The sequence below is a fragment of the Rhipicephalus sanguineus genome, chromosome 2 (assembly GCF_013339695.2).
Source record: "Rhipicephalus sanguineus isolate Rsan-2018 chromosome 2, BIME_Rsan_1.4, whole genome shotgun sequence".
Lineage (NCBI taxonomy): Eukaryota > Metazoa > Arthropoda > Arachnida > Ixodida > Ixodidae > Rhipicephalus > Rhipicephalus sanguineus.
The window spans coordinates 188552305-188571620 of record NC_051177.1 but is presented as its reverse complement, the minus strand read 5'-3'; the positions used below and the strand labels follow the sequence as shown (position 1 = coordinate 188571620).

The 19316-nt window shown below is 44.5% G+C and overlaps 1 protein-coding gene across 1 annotated transcript in view; it reads left to right on the top strand.

The window, feature by feature from the left end:
• LOC119383932 (ubiquitin-like modifier-activating enzyme 1) overlaps positions 1-19316 on the top strand; it is a 233146-nt gene that overhangs the window by 56672 nt on the left and 157158 nt on the right. Inside the window, exons 8-10 of the mRNA XM_049413008.1 lie at positions 7664-7761; positions 7922-8068; positions 13862-14032. Of these exons, the coding sequence (XP_049268965.1) occupies positions 7664-7761; positions 7922-8068; positions 13862-14032 (416 nt within the window). The remainder of the gene's footprint in view (positions 1-7663; positions 7762-7921; positions 8069-13861; positions 14033-19316) is intronic.

Sequence of the window (19316 nt, the reverse complement as noted above, 5' to 3'; positions counted from 1 at the left end):
CATACAAAAGAATTAAGCAAGTTTTAATTGAAATTAACTTCATATCACTTTGTTTTACACTCGGCAAACAAGCGTTGCGAATCTCAAGAACCTAATCCATCCGAAGCAAATCCGAAGCCTGTACTTCCCGTCATTCCCATGGTGGTTGAAGCGCGTCTCAAGGAGCCCGCGTAGACACTAGCGCCAGATTCCCCTCTAGGTATTATTGTAAGAAACTCTATGCTAAAAATACGTCACGAGGTTGCGGATCTCGAAGGCCATGCTTTGCGGGCCCGCATGCCATCGTGCGCGAAGAGACAAGGAAGGGAATGCAAACGTTACAACAAGGCTGCCAAGTCACTTCGAATTCTCATTTTGGTACCCTCGGCAATCAGCCTCTTTGAAAAACACCAGCCCATGAATTAAAACCTGCGGACCGTGCGTAAAATATACCGGTGAACTGACAAGCGCTGTGCAACGAACTAGAGCAACGCAATTTCGTCACCTGCGCGCGACGAGGGGTTGGAACTTACAAGAACGCGGCCGAAAAATGATCAATAGTTGTTAGGAAAAATGCACTTTCTGTGCTTCGGCGCAGGGCAGCGTTCGATATAGCGAATGTTTCGCTGTGCGGGAGTTCGATATACGTGCACACCAGCCCCATACTTTTGCATGGGAAATTCAAGGGGATTTCTCAACTGTTCGATATAGCCAATAATTTGATATATCCGAGTTCGATATACCCGGGATCGACTGTATATCAATATGAAGGTAAGTGATATTACGGCATAATATGCAAGAATATTTATGAAAAACTAGATTTATTGAACATTGAATATAACATTTTTAATGTTATGCCCTCAACATGAAAGAAAAAAAGATCGAAAAATAATCTGAGGTATACAAGATATTTGCTCAGCATGTTTCTATATTAGAGGAAAGTTTAAATGATCTAGCTCAAAAAGCGTATGATTTACAATGTTTTGTTCTGCCCAATGAAAACTGCATTATTCCATCAGGTTACATAGTTATATTTTTTCCCTCTACAAATTCTTTAAACACAGCAGTACAATAAACATAATTGATAAGAGGAATAAATTTGTTTTGAGCCATAGCTATGGTATCAAATTATGCAAATAACAGCGCAGAAAAAAAAAGCAGATACAAAAAGGTAGCACTAAACATGGCACCAAAACATCCTAAAGCGGGGTTTCACCGCACACAATAAAAATATTCTAAACTTGTAAGCTACCAAAAAGTCTTCATATTTCAATGTCTGACATTATCGAAATTGGTGGAACCATGTCTGAAAGCTCTGAGAGGTGAAAAAATTTTTTTCTAACGTTGTTGTGCCACTGGGCTGAACAGACATTACAAGTGGCATTTGTCCAGTCATCAAGTTTGTTGTTCTCTTAGCACTTTTTGTATTTTCTCCACTTCGTCAATTGCTAGGACTTGTTCTGAATGTAGTACTTGTTTTGGGGAGGTGTAATCGTGGAAGCTCGACAATGCCCATATAGATCAGCAGGCAAATGAAATTCACCATCTCTGCGGCTGTGACCACTTCTCAAGAACCATCATCTTTGGTATAAGACTGCTTCTACAGGATTTGCAACCACACTCACTCATTTTTGTTGACACAAACACTGTATTACTTCCGCTGTGAAAAAGATGCCCAAAACGCCAATTTTCCTTGTGACACATATCGCTTCATTGCGCAACACTACTCTGAGGTCACGGCCAGGTAGCCTTTTTAGGCTGGACATTACTGGTTCAAGTGTTGGCATGGGTTTGTGTGCCACCCGGAAACCCTCCTTCGCCAACACCCTCGCCAGTCGCTAGCTGATTCCCTGTATGTATGGGACCGCGATGCAGTAGGGTTGTTTGGGGGAGGCTTCATTGTTACACAATAGGTACACAAGGAGCTTCATCTGCCGAGTATGCCAACGACGTGATGACTGGAGGTATTCCACTGTCGTGCCCATTTCTGCAAAGAGTGGCACCAACAATGAAGCCTCCGCCAAACAAGCCTACCACACGTGGTCCCATAGGCACCGGGCGGCCGTCATAAGGCGCCAGCAGCGCCCCTCCCGAACAGCGCCACAAGCGGCGGCAGAGACAGCACTGGCATGTGAAGCAGATGACGCGGAGTAGGCTCTGTTACGTTGGGGACCGTATTCGAAGAGAAGCGGCGGCGTTTCTTGTTGAACAATGCGAAGCTGTACGCTATTGCGTTTGCTGTTTGTTGCCCAAGCCAAAGAGAAGCGGCAACAACAGTGTTCTTTTGAACAATGGACGTAGCGTTCGACTGTCAAACATGCGTTCAGATACGACTACCGCGCAGTCGTTCGTGGTCATGGGCGAGTTTAATGGTCGCCAAGTCACCTAGAAAGGATGACTCGTTACCCTTTCATGTCTCACCACTGATGAGCGCCGTCAGAAAATCAAACGAGTCAGGTTCTTTGTGGGGTGCTGTGCTTTTAGGCATTTGTTTTCGTTAGGAGGCGGACCAGAAGGGGTACGATGCCTCCTCCCTTCCAGGACTGCGAATGAGACAGGCCCGATTGGCGACACGTTGTAAAATAAGCATCTTCGCATTTTAACTGCTGACCTCGCTGTTCCTCACTGTTGTCTGGAGGGCGCCTCGCAGGAATTCGAGTCCTGACAGCGCAAGTGCACCCATGGCACTGCCAGTTATTTTGCGCTGTGGTGTGGAGCCAGATATAAGTAGCACCTTTTCTATTTTCTGAATACTTTGTTATTCTGTCTACACATTAACATTATCTGCTAACATTAAAAAAAAAAAAAACAGCGTACGTCTCGCATTCGCTTTTCGTCTTTTTTTACGCGATGCTTCGCCGATTGCACGCGCTAGTTGTATTTGCACACTCCTGTTCCCGTTTTTTTTAAAGCTTCGCCGTTCCTAATATTTTAACAGCTATGGTAATCTTCAGTCTGTGTATTTCATGTAGCGTGACGCAATGAAGGCCGTCATTGGGGGCCGGTGCACGAGCAAGGCCGGTGTCGACGGCGATTGCACACGGGAACCGATGGAACTGGATGTACTCTTCAGCTTTATCAATGTTTGCTTAGCTGTTTGTGCAGCCTACAGCGCAACATGTCTGTTCTGACTTGGTTCCCCGAGGCATTTCGGCAGTGGTGTGCGAATATTCGAAAATTACGAATAACGAATCGAATAGCGTTCTATTCGATTCGGCACTCGAATTGAATAGTTCATATTCGATATACCGAATATTTATCGAATAATCAGCAATGACAAAAAATGCCCGAAGGAATGAGACGTTCGAACAGTGAAGGGTAACTTTTCTTGTTTCAGTCACCGAATTATCCAGGTGCATGCAGCTCGTGTACTTACGGGACTATCGACACTCTATTGATCACAGGATGAAGGCGCTTTTGCTTAAGGCTCCAGTGTCGTCGATGCGACAGTGTCATCAATCCGCTGCATGACATGACATCAGTGCACTAGCATGACATACATGATAATATTAACTCATGAAACTTGCTTAATATTTATGAATCAGTTTTGTTTAAAAGCAGTTGACAAAGTATCGCCTCGAAAACTGTAGTCACTGCTATATTTCAGCCAGCAGTTACAAAATATTTTGAAGGCTCTATATTTGCTGCTGTATACGCGCTTGCCTCAGGTTAAATAATTGCGGTATTTTTTCTCTGTTAAAAGTAATCGTAATGTTCCTTTGTTAAAGCTTGTGAATAGTTGTTTCGAATGAAATGTTGTGGAATTCTTGGGTTGTTTTAAAAGTTATTACCTTACCAGCCTAGAGCTGCTTTGAAAATGGTTGTCTTACTATTCGAACAGTATTCGATTTGTATTCGCACCCGATTCGTGGTCATCATTATTCGATTCCTATTCGATTCGGTTCTAAAATTCGCTATTCGCACACCCCTACGTTTCGGCAGCGCAGGACACAAGCGACGCGAACACAGTGAAGCTCAGCCAACATCCAGCCCCGCGTCTCCGCAGCAAGCACCTGCCCCTTTCCAGCTCCCACACGCCATTAGTTTGGCGCTTCCACCAGTAGAGGCGCCACCAGTCCAAATTCGCCCTGCGCCCGGTGCCTATACATACAGGGAATCGGCGAGCAACTGGCGAGGGTATTGGGGAAGGAGGGTATTCGGGGGGCACACAAATCCATGTCAACACTTGGGCGACTCTTTCCGCAGCCAAAAGAAAGGTTCCCTGGGCTAGTCTACAAAGTTCCCCGTACTGATTGCCGCATCACTTACATCAGCGAGACAAAATACCTTCTGGAAAGGATACGGCAACACCAAAACAACGTATGTAGCTTCAATGCAGCACGAAACGCTCTCGCAGAACACAGCGAGAAGCTCAACTTAGACGATGCCCAGGTCATCAAAACGGAAGGTAGCTACACCAAAAGACAATTCTTAGAATCCTGGCATCTTCAAACGACACCTGGAAATATTAACTGGTCAACAGGGACACTGCCGAGCGTGTATGTACACAGTCTCCGAAACCAGTGGAGAAGGCAACCCATTAACAAGAGCGGCGGGGAGAATGACGGTGGAGAGGGAGACACTAAAATGCACCAGCTTTGGAGCCGACCGGGCAGTCATACCCTGAAAAAGACACCGAACGGCTCTCGAAACGGGTTAGTTCTTTAAAATTAACAAATGAAAGACAGTACGTGGCTGGAGAGTCCTTTTATTCTTATAATTTCACCCAGCCAAACAGATTGCTTTCGAATATGTTTACCTTTAAAGATATAATAGTGCCAACATCCTCACGACATTTCAATCGAAGTTAAAAATTGATGTGACAGAAAGCGTAATGTACTAATCAACACCCGACTACGATCTGAGCTCTTTCTACGATTTTTGATCGCCCGAACTATATTTCCATGATTTGACATCATCCTCGGAGTCACTTCTGCTAGAAACAGCAGAAAAATAGCCTGCGGACGCAACAGAATTCTCTAAGGAACAACAAGTGTCAGAGGTTCTTGCTACCTTTTCGTCTGCCAGTTTCACGAACAAACCAAGCGGACCGCTATCTTTGAGTTGCTGTTAAAAATCGCTGCTGGTCGAGAAAAAAAAAACCAACTATGCAGGAAATGAAACATTAGTGCTTACAGAATGTGCTAGATGTGCGACTGGTTGATAGGAGCACTCATACTTTTAAATTCTCATTCGGCGCATCCTGGTCACCGGTGACCCACATTCTATAGGCGCGGTCACGAAAGAGTTAGGGAGCGCTTTGGCACGCGATAGATAAAAGCCAGAAAATTTCGAACCATTCTCCTTTGTTGTTACATTTTCCTATCGCTGTGGTGTTGATGTTTTTCAGATTTACAGCTGTGTCCGCACAATCGGGAGGTTTGCTAAAAATTCGGGAGTCTCCTGTTCAAATCAGAGTTAGAAGGTGTGCACGCCGTCAACAATCGTGCATGTTACGTTGCGAAGCCTAGCTCCTTCGCCAAGACCGTCCGCTTATTCTTTCGATCCTCGTCCACCTTTAATAGGATGTCTGATTGCGCGGACATGGCCAGAGTTGCCAGGTTTGGCTACTTTGTGCCAATTTGGCTACTTCTTTTGATTGGTGGCGGCAGAAAAATCATTTTGGCTACTTGACTTCTTTTTGGCTGCTTTCTTGTCTCCTCAATTTGAGCAAAATTATCAATATCTGGTGACGTTGCAGCCGCTGGTGTTCGAGTATACGGTGCCAAAACATGGCATTCAAAGCATGTTTCCAACTCCGAAAATTGAATTTGGCACTTGATTACGCAGATAATGAACAGTAATGAAAACGATGGCCTAGTGGCCTAATTAGGCCTAAGGGTCAGTGGTGGCGATCATAATAAAAACTATTATGTCTATAATCGGCCAGTCAACCAGGCCTTGCGCACACAAAAACAAAATCCTTTTGGATACCTGGCTGGGATTCAGCGGGAACTGTTGCATAGGGCCTCATTTTGCAGATCAGCCATTGCTGAACGCAGATTTAAACAGTTGGCAGTGAACATGAATCGAAAGTGCTCCGCATCCAGGGAGCTCTGCACTCATCGACATTAGAAATCGGGTATCCGACATTTCATTTGAGCACCAAAAAACCAGTAGACAAAAGGCAAAGGCGGCAACAGAAGTGCTTGCTAACAACACTTGTTGCCACCTTTGCTTGCTAACAGCGCTTTGTTGCCGCCTTTGCCTCATGTCTCCTTGTTTTTAGTGCTCTCTTTAGGAACGTCGTACCAATTCGCCCACCATTCAATCTTTCTGGATATCTGACAAACTGCTTGTATAATTTCTTAGGCTTAGGTACGGACTGCGATTCTGGCTTTGTCATCACGGAAGAAATTATTGTGAAATTAGCTACAATTTATGCTTCAATGCCAGCAACTGTGATTTTGAGTGCACTCATCATGCCGTAGACTCATTTTTATTGTCGCAACTTCTAGTCATTTCAAGAAAAGTCATGCAAGAGCAAGATGCATGAAGAGAGTAATTTTTTTCAACAGCACAAACACAACGTCCTCTTACATGAAATGATTGCTAAAGTCAATGATTTATGCTGAAATCTCAGGAATTAAAATTTTGAAGTGTTCGTGCTGCACATATTGTGTATTTACATTTTTGCCGAAAGGCTTTTCCATTTAAACATTTAAATAAAAGTGTGGAAACGGTTTTCACCCATGCATGGCTACTTTAACGGCCCTTGGCTCAAGTCTGCCCCTTTTTGGCTTGTTTTTCCAATTTTTTGCCTATTTTTTATCTTTTCAACCAGGCAACCCTGGACATGGCTTGCATCGACATACACTGTGTACTGTGTTGTACTGTGTAAACACAGTACAACAATGCTGCCTTGAGCACAGCAGAACGCATCGACGTGTTGGAGAAAAAAAAAGAATGAAAGAGCGCGACGCTAACACCATCTGTAATCTAAACGCGAAGGCACACAAAGGCGCATTGAGGCTTCCAAGATTCGCACGCAGAATCTCCGAGGCTACGACGCACCGCTCTTAGTGGCAGCACGGCACGCATGCCTGCATGTGATTGCCGCGTCTTTCGTCATAGCGTGGGCAGTACCTGTTCGTACCTGCGTGGTAGTGTATATTCGTATCAAACGTCGTGGGGTGAAAAATCAATTCGTAACAACCATATTCTATTGCATTGAAAGCTAATGGGTGATGACTAGGACCACAGAAAAATTCATATCACCCCGAAATTCATACGAGTTGTGATGGTATTACCAAGGTTCTACTGTAATTCAAATTGTTCTCTCGTTGAGGTAACCACGAATTCAAAGTCGTCACCGCTACAAAAAAAAAAAAAAATCAAGCAGTTGTTCATGTAACAAAAAACTTTGATCCTTAAACATTTGCAAATCTTGCTAAGGTATAAATTGCTTAGAATCAGAGCGACATTAGAAACGATGCAAATTCTTGATTTCTGCACTTAAACACCTTCCTTGCAACCTACGATGCTGTACTTAATCACACCATTACGCAAGAAGCAAGATGAGGGACTGGTGGCGCGCAGCTTGTTGCGGTTAAGTTATGTTAGGCTTGTCTACCGAATTTGGTCCATTGTGTGAACGAAGGTTAAGCAGGGGCAAGCGTGTGCCTTAGTTAGCTGTACATTGCTAATCTGTTTGCTTTTCCTCATCTCTTTTATGCTCATCAAGGACCAGACACATTCTCCATCGGAGACACAACGCAGTTTGGTGATTACACCGTAGGTGGTGTCGCAACTCAAGTAAACATGCCAAAGGACATCACGTTTGTGAGTATATTATTTCTTTGTTTCATCAAGCACATAGGGCAGCAAGATTGAGTGATATCACTGTGTGCTCATGTCACCTGTATAGCCTTTTCTTTTTAGTATGGCGACTTCTTCACATGAAGCGAGGGTTTGTCATATTCCTGCTTGTGTACCTTTGCAGAAATCGTTCCGCGAGTCTATGGCTGAGCCCGAGTTTGTTACATCAGACTTTGCGAAAATGGGTCGTCCTCCACAACTTCACCTTGGTTTCCAGGCTCTCCAGGAATTCCAACGTTTGCACTCGTGCCTTCCTCGGCCTTGGAACAAGGTATACGGCCATTGCTGAAACTTGGGCTTGTTAATGTCACATAATGACAATGCAAAGTGCTTGAATAGACGACATCAGAGGAGAACATAACTTGAGCACAGGGTATAATGTATCGCCATAGAAGTTCAGTTAACTACATGAATACATTGCAAGGTTGCCCAAGTCTTCCAGATGAACCTGAAACGTGTAGTGAAATGTTGCTTGTGAAGATAAATATGTAATATACAGTCAAACCCACTTATAACAATCCCAGATGTAACGATCTATCGGTTATAACGACTGTATTTCGGTGCACTTACAACTTTCCTATGCTACCCATTGAAATTGCGTCCACATATAGCGAACATTTTTCAAGCCCTTCTACTTTTACAATGAACACTTCAGACACGATCGCGGTAAAAATATGGTGTATACGAAGCGAAAAAAAGCTAAAGCAGGCCTTCTAAAGCATGAGAGGCATGCGCGAGCGCATGCCCTTCTCCAGTTTACTCGTGACGAAGAGAGACCCTAGATCGGCGAGCACCGCACGCTGATTTCGGACGCTGCGAGTGAGGTCGCTCACTTTCCTGGCATTTCTTCAGTGGCAGAATGGCAGTGACGAATAAAAAAAATGAAAGAAATAGGTGGCAGCATGAAGCCTTGTAGTCAGCTTTCGCGTGGCAACCTTCTCTGGCGCCATTCTCTGCAGCTACGACTGCCTACGATGAACCTAGGCCTTGGAACGCAAGAAGCCATAAAATGCAATAAGCAATGGCCGTGATAACTTTTCAGCGCTTAAAAGTTCACTGTGTTGACGTTACAATGTGCCGCAAAATGTGATTCGTCTTTTCGGTAACTGCAGAGACCAGCTGATCAATCATTATGACTTCCGCGCGATTGCGGCGATTCCTTCGCGGATAAGCATCAGAAGAGGGCGAAGGCGATGTGGCGGCCGGCGATGAACGAGCCATTAATTATGATTAATCGCCGACAACCTTATCACAGTCATCTGCGGCTATCGGCTTGGCTGCACGTGTGGCGTACACCATTCGGATGGACGGCGGTACAAGCAGTACGAGCGCGCGATGCTGCCGTTCGCAAGTTCGCCACCGTTGCGCTGCGTGAGATAAAGTGCGCGTCGCTTCGTAGAAACAAAAGTAGCTCGCTGGTGTTGAGCGACACGGGCACCGAGAAACGTCGATGCACTTACAGCGAGCGTATACTGCGTGTTTTATTCTGCGACAACTCAAGCTTGCCACGCCTGTCGTGCAGGGTCGTCAGAGCATCGCGGAGACGTAGAGTGCATGTTGCTTGCTAAATGCTTGTCTTCGCCACCGTAACTGAACGAACAGGCTACTCGCCGCACCCGTGCACGGTCCATAGTGAGGCAGGCACAAAGGCGCACAAATGTGCGTAATACTGGAAGCGGCCCAGCAATGATGGCAGCAATGATAGCGCTGCACGCAACTAGAGATGATCGGCTCCACGTGGCGGTACTGCAGTTCAGTCAAACCGTGTAGGTTCACTGCATAGGCGGTTTAATTCACTCGCGCACGCAGCAGGCGTGGCTTCACAACGCAAAAAGGCCTAACTTTTCACCGGAGGTGTTCACGTTAGCACTTTTCAATAAAAATGCGCAGAAAAAAAAAGCTGCTTGGTCGCTAAGTGAATGTTTTTGAGGGCGAGTCCATTTACAACGAACTACTGATATAACGACCAGTTTTCGAAACACTTTCAAGTTCGTTATAAACGGGTTCGACTGTGTATGGCAAAATGTTTCCAATGGGCAGTTGTTTACTTGCAAATCCCAAACTTAATGAGTGGGCCCTTAACAAACATCTTAACATAGTCGTGCAGGAATTTATTTGCACGTTTTATTTGACGAAACAAATGGCCAAAACGTTACTCTACTCTTACCGTTTTTTGATAAATTTGATCGCTGTTGTGTTCATTCCAAGCCAACGGTGTAATTACAGCGCTGTTACTAAAATGCAGGTAACCGCTCTGAATCGCATAATTTACTGCAAAGGCATCAGTTGGCCACGCATTTTGACTTTCAACTACATGTTACGCATGATTTCTCTCATACCTCGTGCCCCTCCATCTGAAATTTAAACGAATATACACTAAGTGCTTCTTTATTGAGGGCACTGCTGAAACACTGCTGCGAACCTCATAGAACGCAAGGAAAAATAAAGGAAAAACCAATATTTGATAACCAATTGTAATGTTTCCAATTAAGGCAGGAGCGTTAACCTTTTGCCATAGATTACAATTTACAGTTGCATTCATTTTAACTTGTGCCGATTTTGGTGTTTTCAGTTGTTTTAGGGCTCAAGGAGATGTCATGTATAACAGTATCGCAACGCTCTGGAAATCTTGAGTAAACATTGATGCTCTCATTACAATAACTGAAATTTAAAAAAATATGATTGTTCTTTACTCATAACTTGCTTCCTTCTTCAATGAAATATATAAAATGTGCATCACAGAGTGCACTGAGAAGATAGCTCCTCAAATTGTATTTCGACTGCACTTTTTAGTTCAGTATGCATGTCAGTTAATGCCAGTCTATAAGTCGGTGACGACCTAAGAATTACACATATGCCCCGTCCATAGTCATAGAGTACTTAAGACTACAATGTTTATAAAAAAGGGAGACTACTTATAGTACTACATAATCTACTATGGGAGAACCATAAGCTGTCCCTCACTGGCAAAATTGGAGCAGACGCATGCACAGTAGTATGTACACTAAATTACCTTCATTCCTTTCCAGGATTTGATGTGCCCTTGCATACTTTGGGACTGTTAGTTTTGCCCTACAGATCTTTGTGTCACTGATTTTAGTGTGAAACTTGAATGTCCTGGTAGATTTTTTAGATGATCCAATGTTCAACCGAGAATATTTCAGCTGAAAAACAACAAACATTTAGTTCCCATTATGCTAGCATACCATTACCATTTTGCAGAGGCGAAGGGTAGGTGCACCGCTCTTTTATGGCTGGATCTCGTAGTGAATCTTTATCGCCGACTATGGTGCCACAAGTGTGGTACGGCGGGCTTGTTTGGATATTCATCACAACCGCTGCAGCACGAAGCATAACAGGATGGATAAGTGTATTGGTACCGGGCACCGTTGAAAGGCGCCAGCAATGCCCCTCCCGAACAGTGCTCCAAACGGCATCAGGTAGAGAGAGAGAGAGAGAGGGAAAAACTTTTGCAGCACTGGTATGTGAAGCAGACAACGCGGAGGCGGCGCTGTGTCACTTTGCACCATAGCCGAAGAAAAGTGGGGGCGTTTCTGTTCCTTTTGAAAAATCTGAAGTTGTGCGCTGTTATGTTTGGCGGCGAAACCAGGCAGAAGCAGCAGCACCATTTTTTTTTAACAATGCATGAAGTGCTCGACTGCCTGTGTCATACAATGCGTTCAGACAATGGGGCCCATCACCGGACTGACATGCCCCGCTAAGTCGTTTGTGGTCGTGAGCGCGTTGCATGGTCCCCGAGTCATCTGGAAAAAATGACGCAGGTTCCTTTGAGGTCTTGCACCAAGGAGTGCCGTCGGAGCATCAAGCGTGTCAGCCTACTTGTGTGGGGCTGTGTTTTTACTATAGGTTGGTAAAAAAAAAATTGGAGCTCACTCAGATGCACTCAAGAAATATATTCTGCTCTGAGGGCTCACACGAACTCAGACTCGCCAAAATTTTCCTCAACCATACTTACTCAGACTCAGACTCACAGGTTAACCCGAGCCTGAGTGAGTCGACTCACGTGGCCATTAGTGTAAAATTAGCATTCTCAATCATGGTTTCAGTGCTCTTTAACTCACTCAGCACCTTGTGTGCCCTTCTTGTCCTCGTCTCTCGGTAGTTGTGCTGTGGTTCTTTATGCATCACCAACTCGCGAACATTTTCACATTGCCAATTTTTAATGCTAATATCTCAAATAATCAGTGCTCTACGATACACCTTCTGATCTTGTACCTCTAAATACGAGTTATCAGTGGTTTCAATCCGAAGAGGACATTTTTAAATACGCAACTCACATGAGATATTTTTTATCAAGAACTTCCAGTGAAAGAGTGCGGGATGAGTTCAGATCACGCCCCCCCTAACTCATGCCTCTAATCAATAAATATTGAGGTGGCGCATGAACGCTAGTGCGTCGAGGTATATGGGAATAGACTTGAGTGTAAATGTAAGCTGATATAACGATGATAGTAATGCTGAAGATGAGTAGATAGGACCATAGGTCGGCAATAAAAGGTGGAGCTCACTCAGACGCATTCAAGAAATATATCTTGCGCTTAGAGCTCACTCGGACTGAGACTCGCCAATATTTTCCTCTACCTATGATTTTTATGTTTGTATTCATTCAGAGGTCATCACTGGAGGAGCCGTCATAGACCCACTTGTTGTAATCCCCAGTCATAAATTAGAAAGGGTGTAAATATTATGGCATGTGTGTTTTCAAGATTAGGTGCCTAAAGACATATTATGGTGCGTGTGAGCTGACCTCATTTATTTTCACCGAAAAAGATATCTTTTGCTGTCCAAGTCCACAGGACCACAACGCCTATCTTAACGTCGCGAAAAAAAAATTGTGCCTTTGCCAAAAATGTATAGGGAGAGACTAAACCAGAACCGCTGCTTCCGAATTGCGCAAAAATGAGATTTTGATGAGATGTCACAAAGTAACTGTTGTAGCTACAAATCGAAAAGTTCATGATGTACTATGAATATTGTGCGTTGACAAAATGTGATTACCTTGCTGTATTGGTGCTGTTATATCAAAAAAACAAAATCGTGCAAATACGGCACATTGGTCTATAATGCTTGAATTCGAGATGCTCTGCGTCTATAACACCCAGAACATTCTCATTTCCCAGAGCATTGCCACAACCTTGGTATGAAGTTTGCTAAGAATAATTGGTGAAAGAGAAGTAAAGCACCAGCCTAAAATGCTTAATTAAGGACATGTCTAAAAAAATGCCTTACGTTGAAAGTCTGTTAAAAAAAAGGCTGCTATTTATTTTTGTTAACTCGCCAGAATTTAAGCCAAACTTGATTCTAACTCAATGTTGTACTACTTTTGTGAGATAAGAATTATAAATTGACGTTAATGCTTTAACCATGTAAATTAGCTAGCATGTGTCAACAGTTGCCATTGTCATGACTTTAGGCCTTGCACAGGCTTTGCATGGTGTCATCATCGCTCAGCACGGCCAGCAAACTAAACTAAACAGTGGTCTGAGCCTAAAGATGCACAGTTTGCTAACACAGTGTCACACCGAGTTCACAGGGATGACACGAACTTGCTGGCAATTTAGCTTGAGGGTGTGCTACCTCTAGTAGTAGACAGAAAAACACAAGGATAACTGAAATACCAACAACGCAGCACATATGTTAGGACTTGGTTCCACGAGGCATTCGGCAGCATAGAACACAAGCAACGCGGCTACCATGTGGCCCTGCAGCCACATAGCAAGTGCCCACGCAGCCTGTGCCCTTTCCGACACTTACACGCCATTACTTTAAGTCACCACCGAAAGAGGTGCCACCGGTATGAATTAGCCTTGCCTCTGTGCTTATATGGACACATGGAGCTGTTGATAGAGCTCGCTTGCTCACTCACTCATTCTTGTTCACTCACTTGCAGGAATTTTTGAAAGTCAGCACTGTGTGTCTCTACTCCTATCTGTCCTATTCTGCTTCGCCCGGCCCCAACTATTGTAGTGTCACATTGGTGTCCATGAGTTTATCTTTACCTTCACCATGAGGCCCATTGTCTTAGCACACGTGGTCATTGCAGGAAGATGCAGAAGAGGTCGTCCGATTGGCCAAAGAGAAGAACACGATGCTTGTTACACCACTGGACAACGTAGACGAGGCGGTGATTATGACGCTCTCGTACGTGTCGGCCGGCTCGCTGTGTCCCATGCAGGCTGTGACTGGAAGCATCGCCGCACAGGAAGTCATGAAGGTGCGTTGCTGGCTATTCAGCAGTTTGACTTTAACTTCGAGGTGGATGGGCCATGAAGTGTCGGCTCTTGAAGCTTTCTAAACAAAATTTCGGTTAATAATGAGGTTAAATCAAATCCGTATTTCATGCCAGCTGATGGCTTACACGAGTCAGTGTCACAGGCACTTGGTAGAATCTCAATATCAGTTCCCATAGCATTTCTTACTATGTTTGAAGGGGGTTTTAAATGACACTTTTTGATTGCTGTCATTGCATACATAGTGTGACATATAAGTGCACATGGTGTGACAAAAATGAAGTGATATATTCCTATCAGCTCCACAGAAGTTATTGTAGCCTTGTGCAAATATATAATTAAATTAATTTTAGTATAATCACATGGCAGCTAGAAATATTTGCTCACAGAGGCTTAATATTGAAGCTAGACAGTAAATTATTTCCTTACTGTAAAATGCCGAGCAAGCGCCCCTACCCGAGCAAGCACCCTCCTCCCTTATTCGGGAGATCTGAAATAAGCGGCAATGACTATGCAAGCCCCCCTCCTCTCCCGCAGCCACTTCTTTTCAAGATGAGCATCGCTTGTGTAAAAGAACCACAAGAATGAGTGCACTGAGTGCATATCTAATGCTGTTTATGAAATTCCGTTGTCATGTGGTCGGTCGTATATTGGTCAAACTGGTCGCTGCTTTAATTGTTTGACAGTGACGAGGGGAAATAAAAACAGTAAATAAGTAAAGCATTTCATTAGAAACATGGATGGGCATTTTTTATTTTTAGCGAGTCTTCCACCGCCATCTTGAATTTCGGTCCGGAACCAAGCAAGCGCCCCCTCCAAATCTGGTCGAATTATCCTTCACCGTAGGGGGTGCGCTTGCTCGGCATTTTACGGTATGCTCTTTCATAAACAAAAGAAAATGTAGCATGAAAGCGATTTGCCATGATTGTAAATCAGAAAGATGGCATATCGACATATCTTTTATTTTATTTTGAGTGTGGGAGCAATCTTTTCAACAGAACTAGCTCAGTTTGCTCATGCGCCTATAGGTAGGTATTAATGCATGTAGAACAAGCAAGTGGGGCTGGAAAGTAAGGCTTTGGCCATTTAAGATCACGCACACATGATACAAGGCTTCATTCAGTACTGTACATAGGCAACATTGTGTGCAACTAAGTAGGGAACGTGCGCTACTTGTTCGAAGTACAAATAACTGGTTTTAAGAAGTATAATTATCATAATACACAGCCGCATTTCACTCTGAACTGACCCGTCTCAGATTATCCTTGCTTTTTAACAGAGAAGCTGCTGTAGCTCGCTGTAGTATGTGCAGTGTCGTCAGAAAAACATGCAGTGTCGTCAGAAAAACATCATCATGAACTGGTTCGTGCTCTCTTCGTCCTCTTTATCATCGTTGTCATCGTGTTCATCTTCTGCTTAGCTCCTTAAACACAAGCACCGATTTCTCTTGCGCAGGTTGCAATAACTCTGATGGGCGAGACGAGCACAGAAGAGAGAAAGGAAGAAAAATAAAGATAGAGAGAGAGAAATTCAAGGGGGAAAGATTTCTTCGCGAAGCAAGATTTGAACTCACGTACACACCATTCGAAGGCGAGCAGCTAGCAGAGCTCAAAGAGCAAGGGGGAGGGAAAGGGAAGTGAAGGAGAGGAGGACAGACGTTCGGGTGAGGAGGAGAGAATAAAACCTACCAGAGAAAGAAAGAAAAATAGAGAAACAGAGAGAATGAAAGGCAGAGAGAAAAGATGGAGGGAAAGACAGCAGCAAGGAAAGAAACACATACAGTGTATGTCCAAAAGGTAATGTCAATGAGTCGATTAAAGAAGGTACATTTATAAGATAAGTACAGCACAATTAAATGTTTCAAAATAGGCTCCTGCTGCGACAATACATCACTTCCAGTGATATTTCCAGGCATCATTGCTGGCCTCTTAACGACCTTCTAAAAAGGCCTTACACCACTGGTAGGTAACGTTTCATGATAGGAAACGCTTCCACTTCGGACTTGTTGAGTTTCACACAAAACTTGATGGCAATTCTTTGTTCCAACGAGTGCTGCATTGTGGCTCGCACGGGAAATGAAAACGACTTTCACAATGTCTCTCCTGACTCTTCTGATGGCAGCATACGACAATGTGACGCACGTGTGTAAGCTAATTTCCCCCTCCACCAATATAAAGCGGTCCTAGCCTGTTCAAGGTACAGACGCTTTACAATTTAATCATTGACATCACTTTTTGGACAAACCCTGTATATATATATATATATATATATATATATATATATATATATATATATATATATATATATATATATAGTGAGAGAGAGAGAGAGAGAAAGATAGAAAGAGGAAGTGAGAAGTACAGAGATAGAGAGGAAGAAATTGAAGATAAAGAGATATGGAAAGACTGAAAATGAGAGAGGAATAAAGAAAGAGAGATAGAAATAAGAATGTGACGGTGAGGAGGAGGGGAACTCCACTAGCTCCGCTGCTACCTAAGTCTTCGCACCACTAGTGCGGAACTGCCCTACTTTTTTAAGGGTGAAGCATCTTAGGCTCTAGGCTTGTCCGTTGTGTGGCGTCCGTCCTCACGGCACATAGCCGATGTTTATACCCGATGAAACATCAGTGACACATACGTGTGTATGTTGTGATTACGATTACGATTATAAAGTCTCAGATAAAAGTCATATGCAGCACTCAAAACACTCCTGAACTATCTTCATAAAAATGAAATTGAATAATAATTAAAGGCACTATGTTCCCGAAATTCATAAAATGAAATTGAATAATAATTAAAGGCACTATGTTCCCGAAATTAACAAATCTGGCTATCACAATTCTGAAGGATGTGCGCAGTGGGATGTGGAATGTGTCGTGCCTGACAGTTTGACCTTTGGTTTTCCATTTGACAGACCACAAAGCAGTAATAATAAAGGAAAAACGGAATCCAGAACTCAAGACGACATACGAATTATAACAAGAGGATTAAAATAGAAGAGCATTAAAGAGGAAGCAAATAAATACATTTGTATATACAGTCGTACCTGGGTATATCGAAGTCGCCAAAAAACGTTCATTAGTTCGATATATGGCATAATTCGATATAGGCCCGCTATAGGATTTGATGACACAAAGGCACATACCAATAAGAAAAGTACTTTATTAATATGGTGGCTTACTTGCGTGCCCTACTTAGGAACAAAATAGTCCTGGATTTTTTTCTGTTTCAACGACTTCGCTGCTTGCGACAGTACGCACGCCTCCACGTTGTCCAACGAGTCTGAGCAGCTGAGGCCGCAACCTTCCATGTTCACGCAATAGCGCCGGACCAACACAAGTGCACTAATCACTTCGGAGGATGTAGGCAACGGGCCATCGTCAATTTCCTTATTGCTGTCGCTTTGGCTCGTGGTAGGCACGACGTCTGCAGCGTAGTCCTCATCTTGTAGCTGACTCATGATCATCTTGTAGCTGGCTCATGATGGCTCATGATCGTCCGCACTGACGAACTTGCCGAATGTCGATCTGTCGATAGCACCCTGGAACTCTGCCAGCTCGCTCCAAACTTCGGCGGAAACACCTGTGGTGTCTTCAGTGCTATCATCGGAATTCGGGGTGTCATCACCAGGCATGCGGAAGCCGGCATGCCTAAAGCAGTTCTGGATTGTCTCCTTCGTGACATCTGCCCACGATCTACTCAGCATAGAAAGAGCTCCGAGCAAGTTGATCTTTAGCTCCCTGCCGACACGAAGGTTCTGCAGCAGCCTCTCCACCAGGCGCTTCCGATAGCCGGCTTTCAGTGCGCATATAACACCTTGATCCAGTGGTTGCATGACAGACGTAGTGTTTGGGGGCAAAAAACGCAGCTCGATGTTGCTGAAGGTCATACTGCAGTGGTGCGATGAACAATTGTCCACGAGCAGGCACCCCTTGCGATTTTCGCCTACCAAATCATCGTTCCACGACGATAGCCGCCTGCTGAAAAGCTCCCTGGTCATCCACGCTTTTGAGTTTGCTCGGTAGGTAACTGGAAGCGACAGCGCATTTCAAAAACACCGCGGTGCCGTGCTTTTCTCGATAACTAGAGGTCGAAGCTTTTTCGATCTGTCTAAATTAGCTGCCAACAGCACGGACACAGGGGCTTTGTTTGCTTGCCGCCACAAGTCTTGTCGCCCCGACATGCAAGTGTCTTGTTTGGCAACATTTGCCAAAATAGAGCAGTTTCATCCACATTCAAGATATCTTGGGCTTGATATCTTGTTGGGATATCTCGCCAGTTTTCCTCGAGCCATTTGTCTACGCTGTCCAGGTCCACCACTCTGCTTTCACACGTAACAGCTTTGCCACCGATGTCGTGCCGTTCTTTTAACCGTTGGAGCCAGCCGGAACCGCCTTGGAAATCGTTCCTGCCAAGCAAGAGAGCAAGGTCCTTGGCTTTCTGCTCGATCATACGGCCAGACACCGGGATGTTTCGCGACCGAACGTCCACAAACCATTTGTAAACGGCCACTTCAACATCTTCGTACACAGCAGGCGCACACGTCGGGCGCCACGGGCACCTGGCCTTTTGTCCGACTTGGCCCTGATGTCTGCCTTGTTCTTCAGGATAGTACTCAAGGTGCTCCTTGGAATCTTGTACGCGGCGGCGACAACGGACTTCTCACCGCGCTCGACTCGATTTATGATTTCGAGTTTCACGGCGAACAGCAAATTCTGCCTCTTTGCACAAGCAAGGACGACAGCGCACCAAGAAAGTTCACAGGGCGCCAACAGGCAACACCACCAGCACGGACCACGCTGAATGAGGACTCGAGGAAAAGAGGCAGCAGCAGGCACGCAAGCATAAAGAAAGCAAAAATGGTACTCACTTGTACCGCCTCCGCGCCTTGGAGAAAGCACGACGGCCTCTGATTGGCTGTAAGCACTGCGAGCAGGCCAGGATCATTTTTTGCAGGGGGGTGTTCGCCCGTGCACAGCCGGGTCTAAACCACTTTTTCTAGGGTGGCGCCGACAGTTTTCCCCGACACCGCGAGGGAGAGCCAACTTGCTGGGACACTTTTGAGGCACATGGAGTTTGATGTTTCGGTTGTCGTTGCTATTTTCGTTTGATGTAACAGTAACTTCTGCAATATATTGTCCATGTAAATTTACCGTGTTTAGAAATTGTTCGATATACGGGATAATTTGATATAAACGGGTTCGATATAGTCGGGCTCAACTCTATATACACTTTGTCACTCAATTTACATTCGCAGTGGCAATGCGCG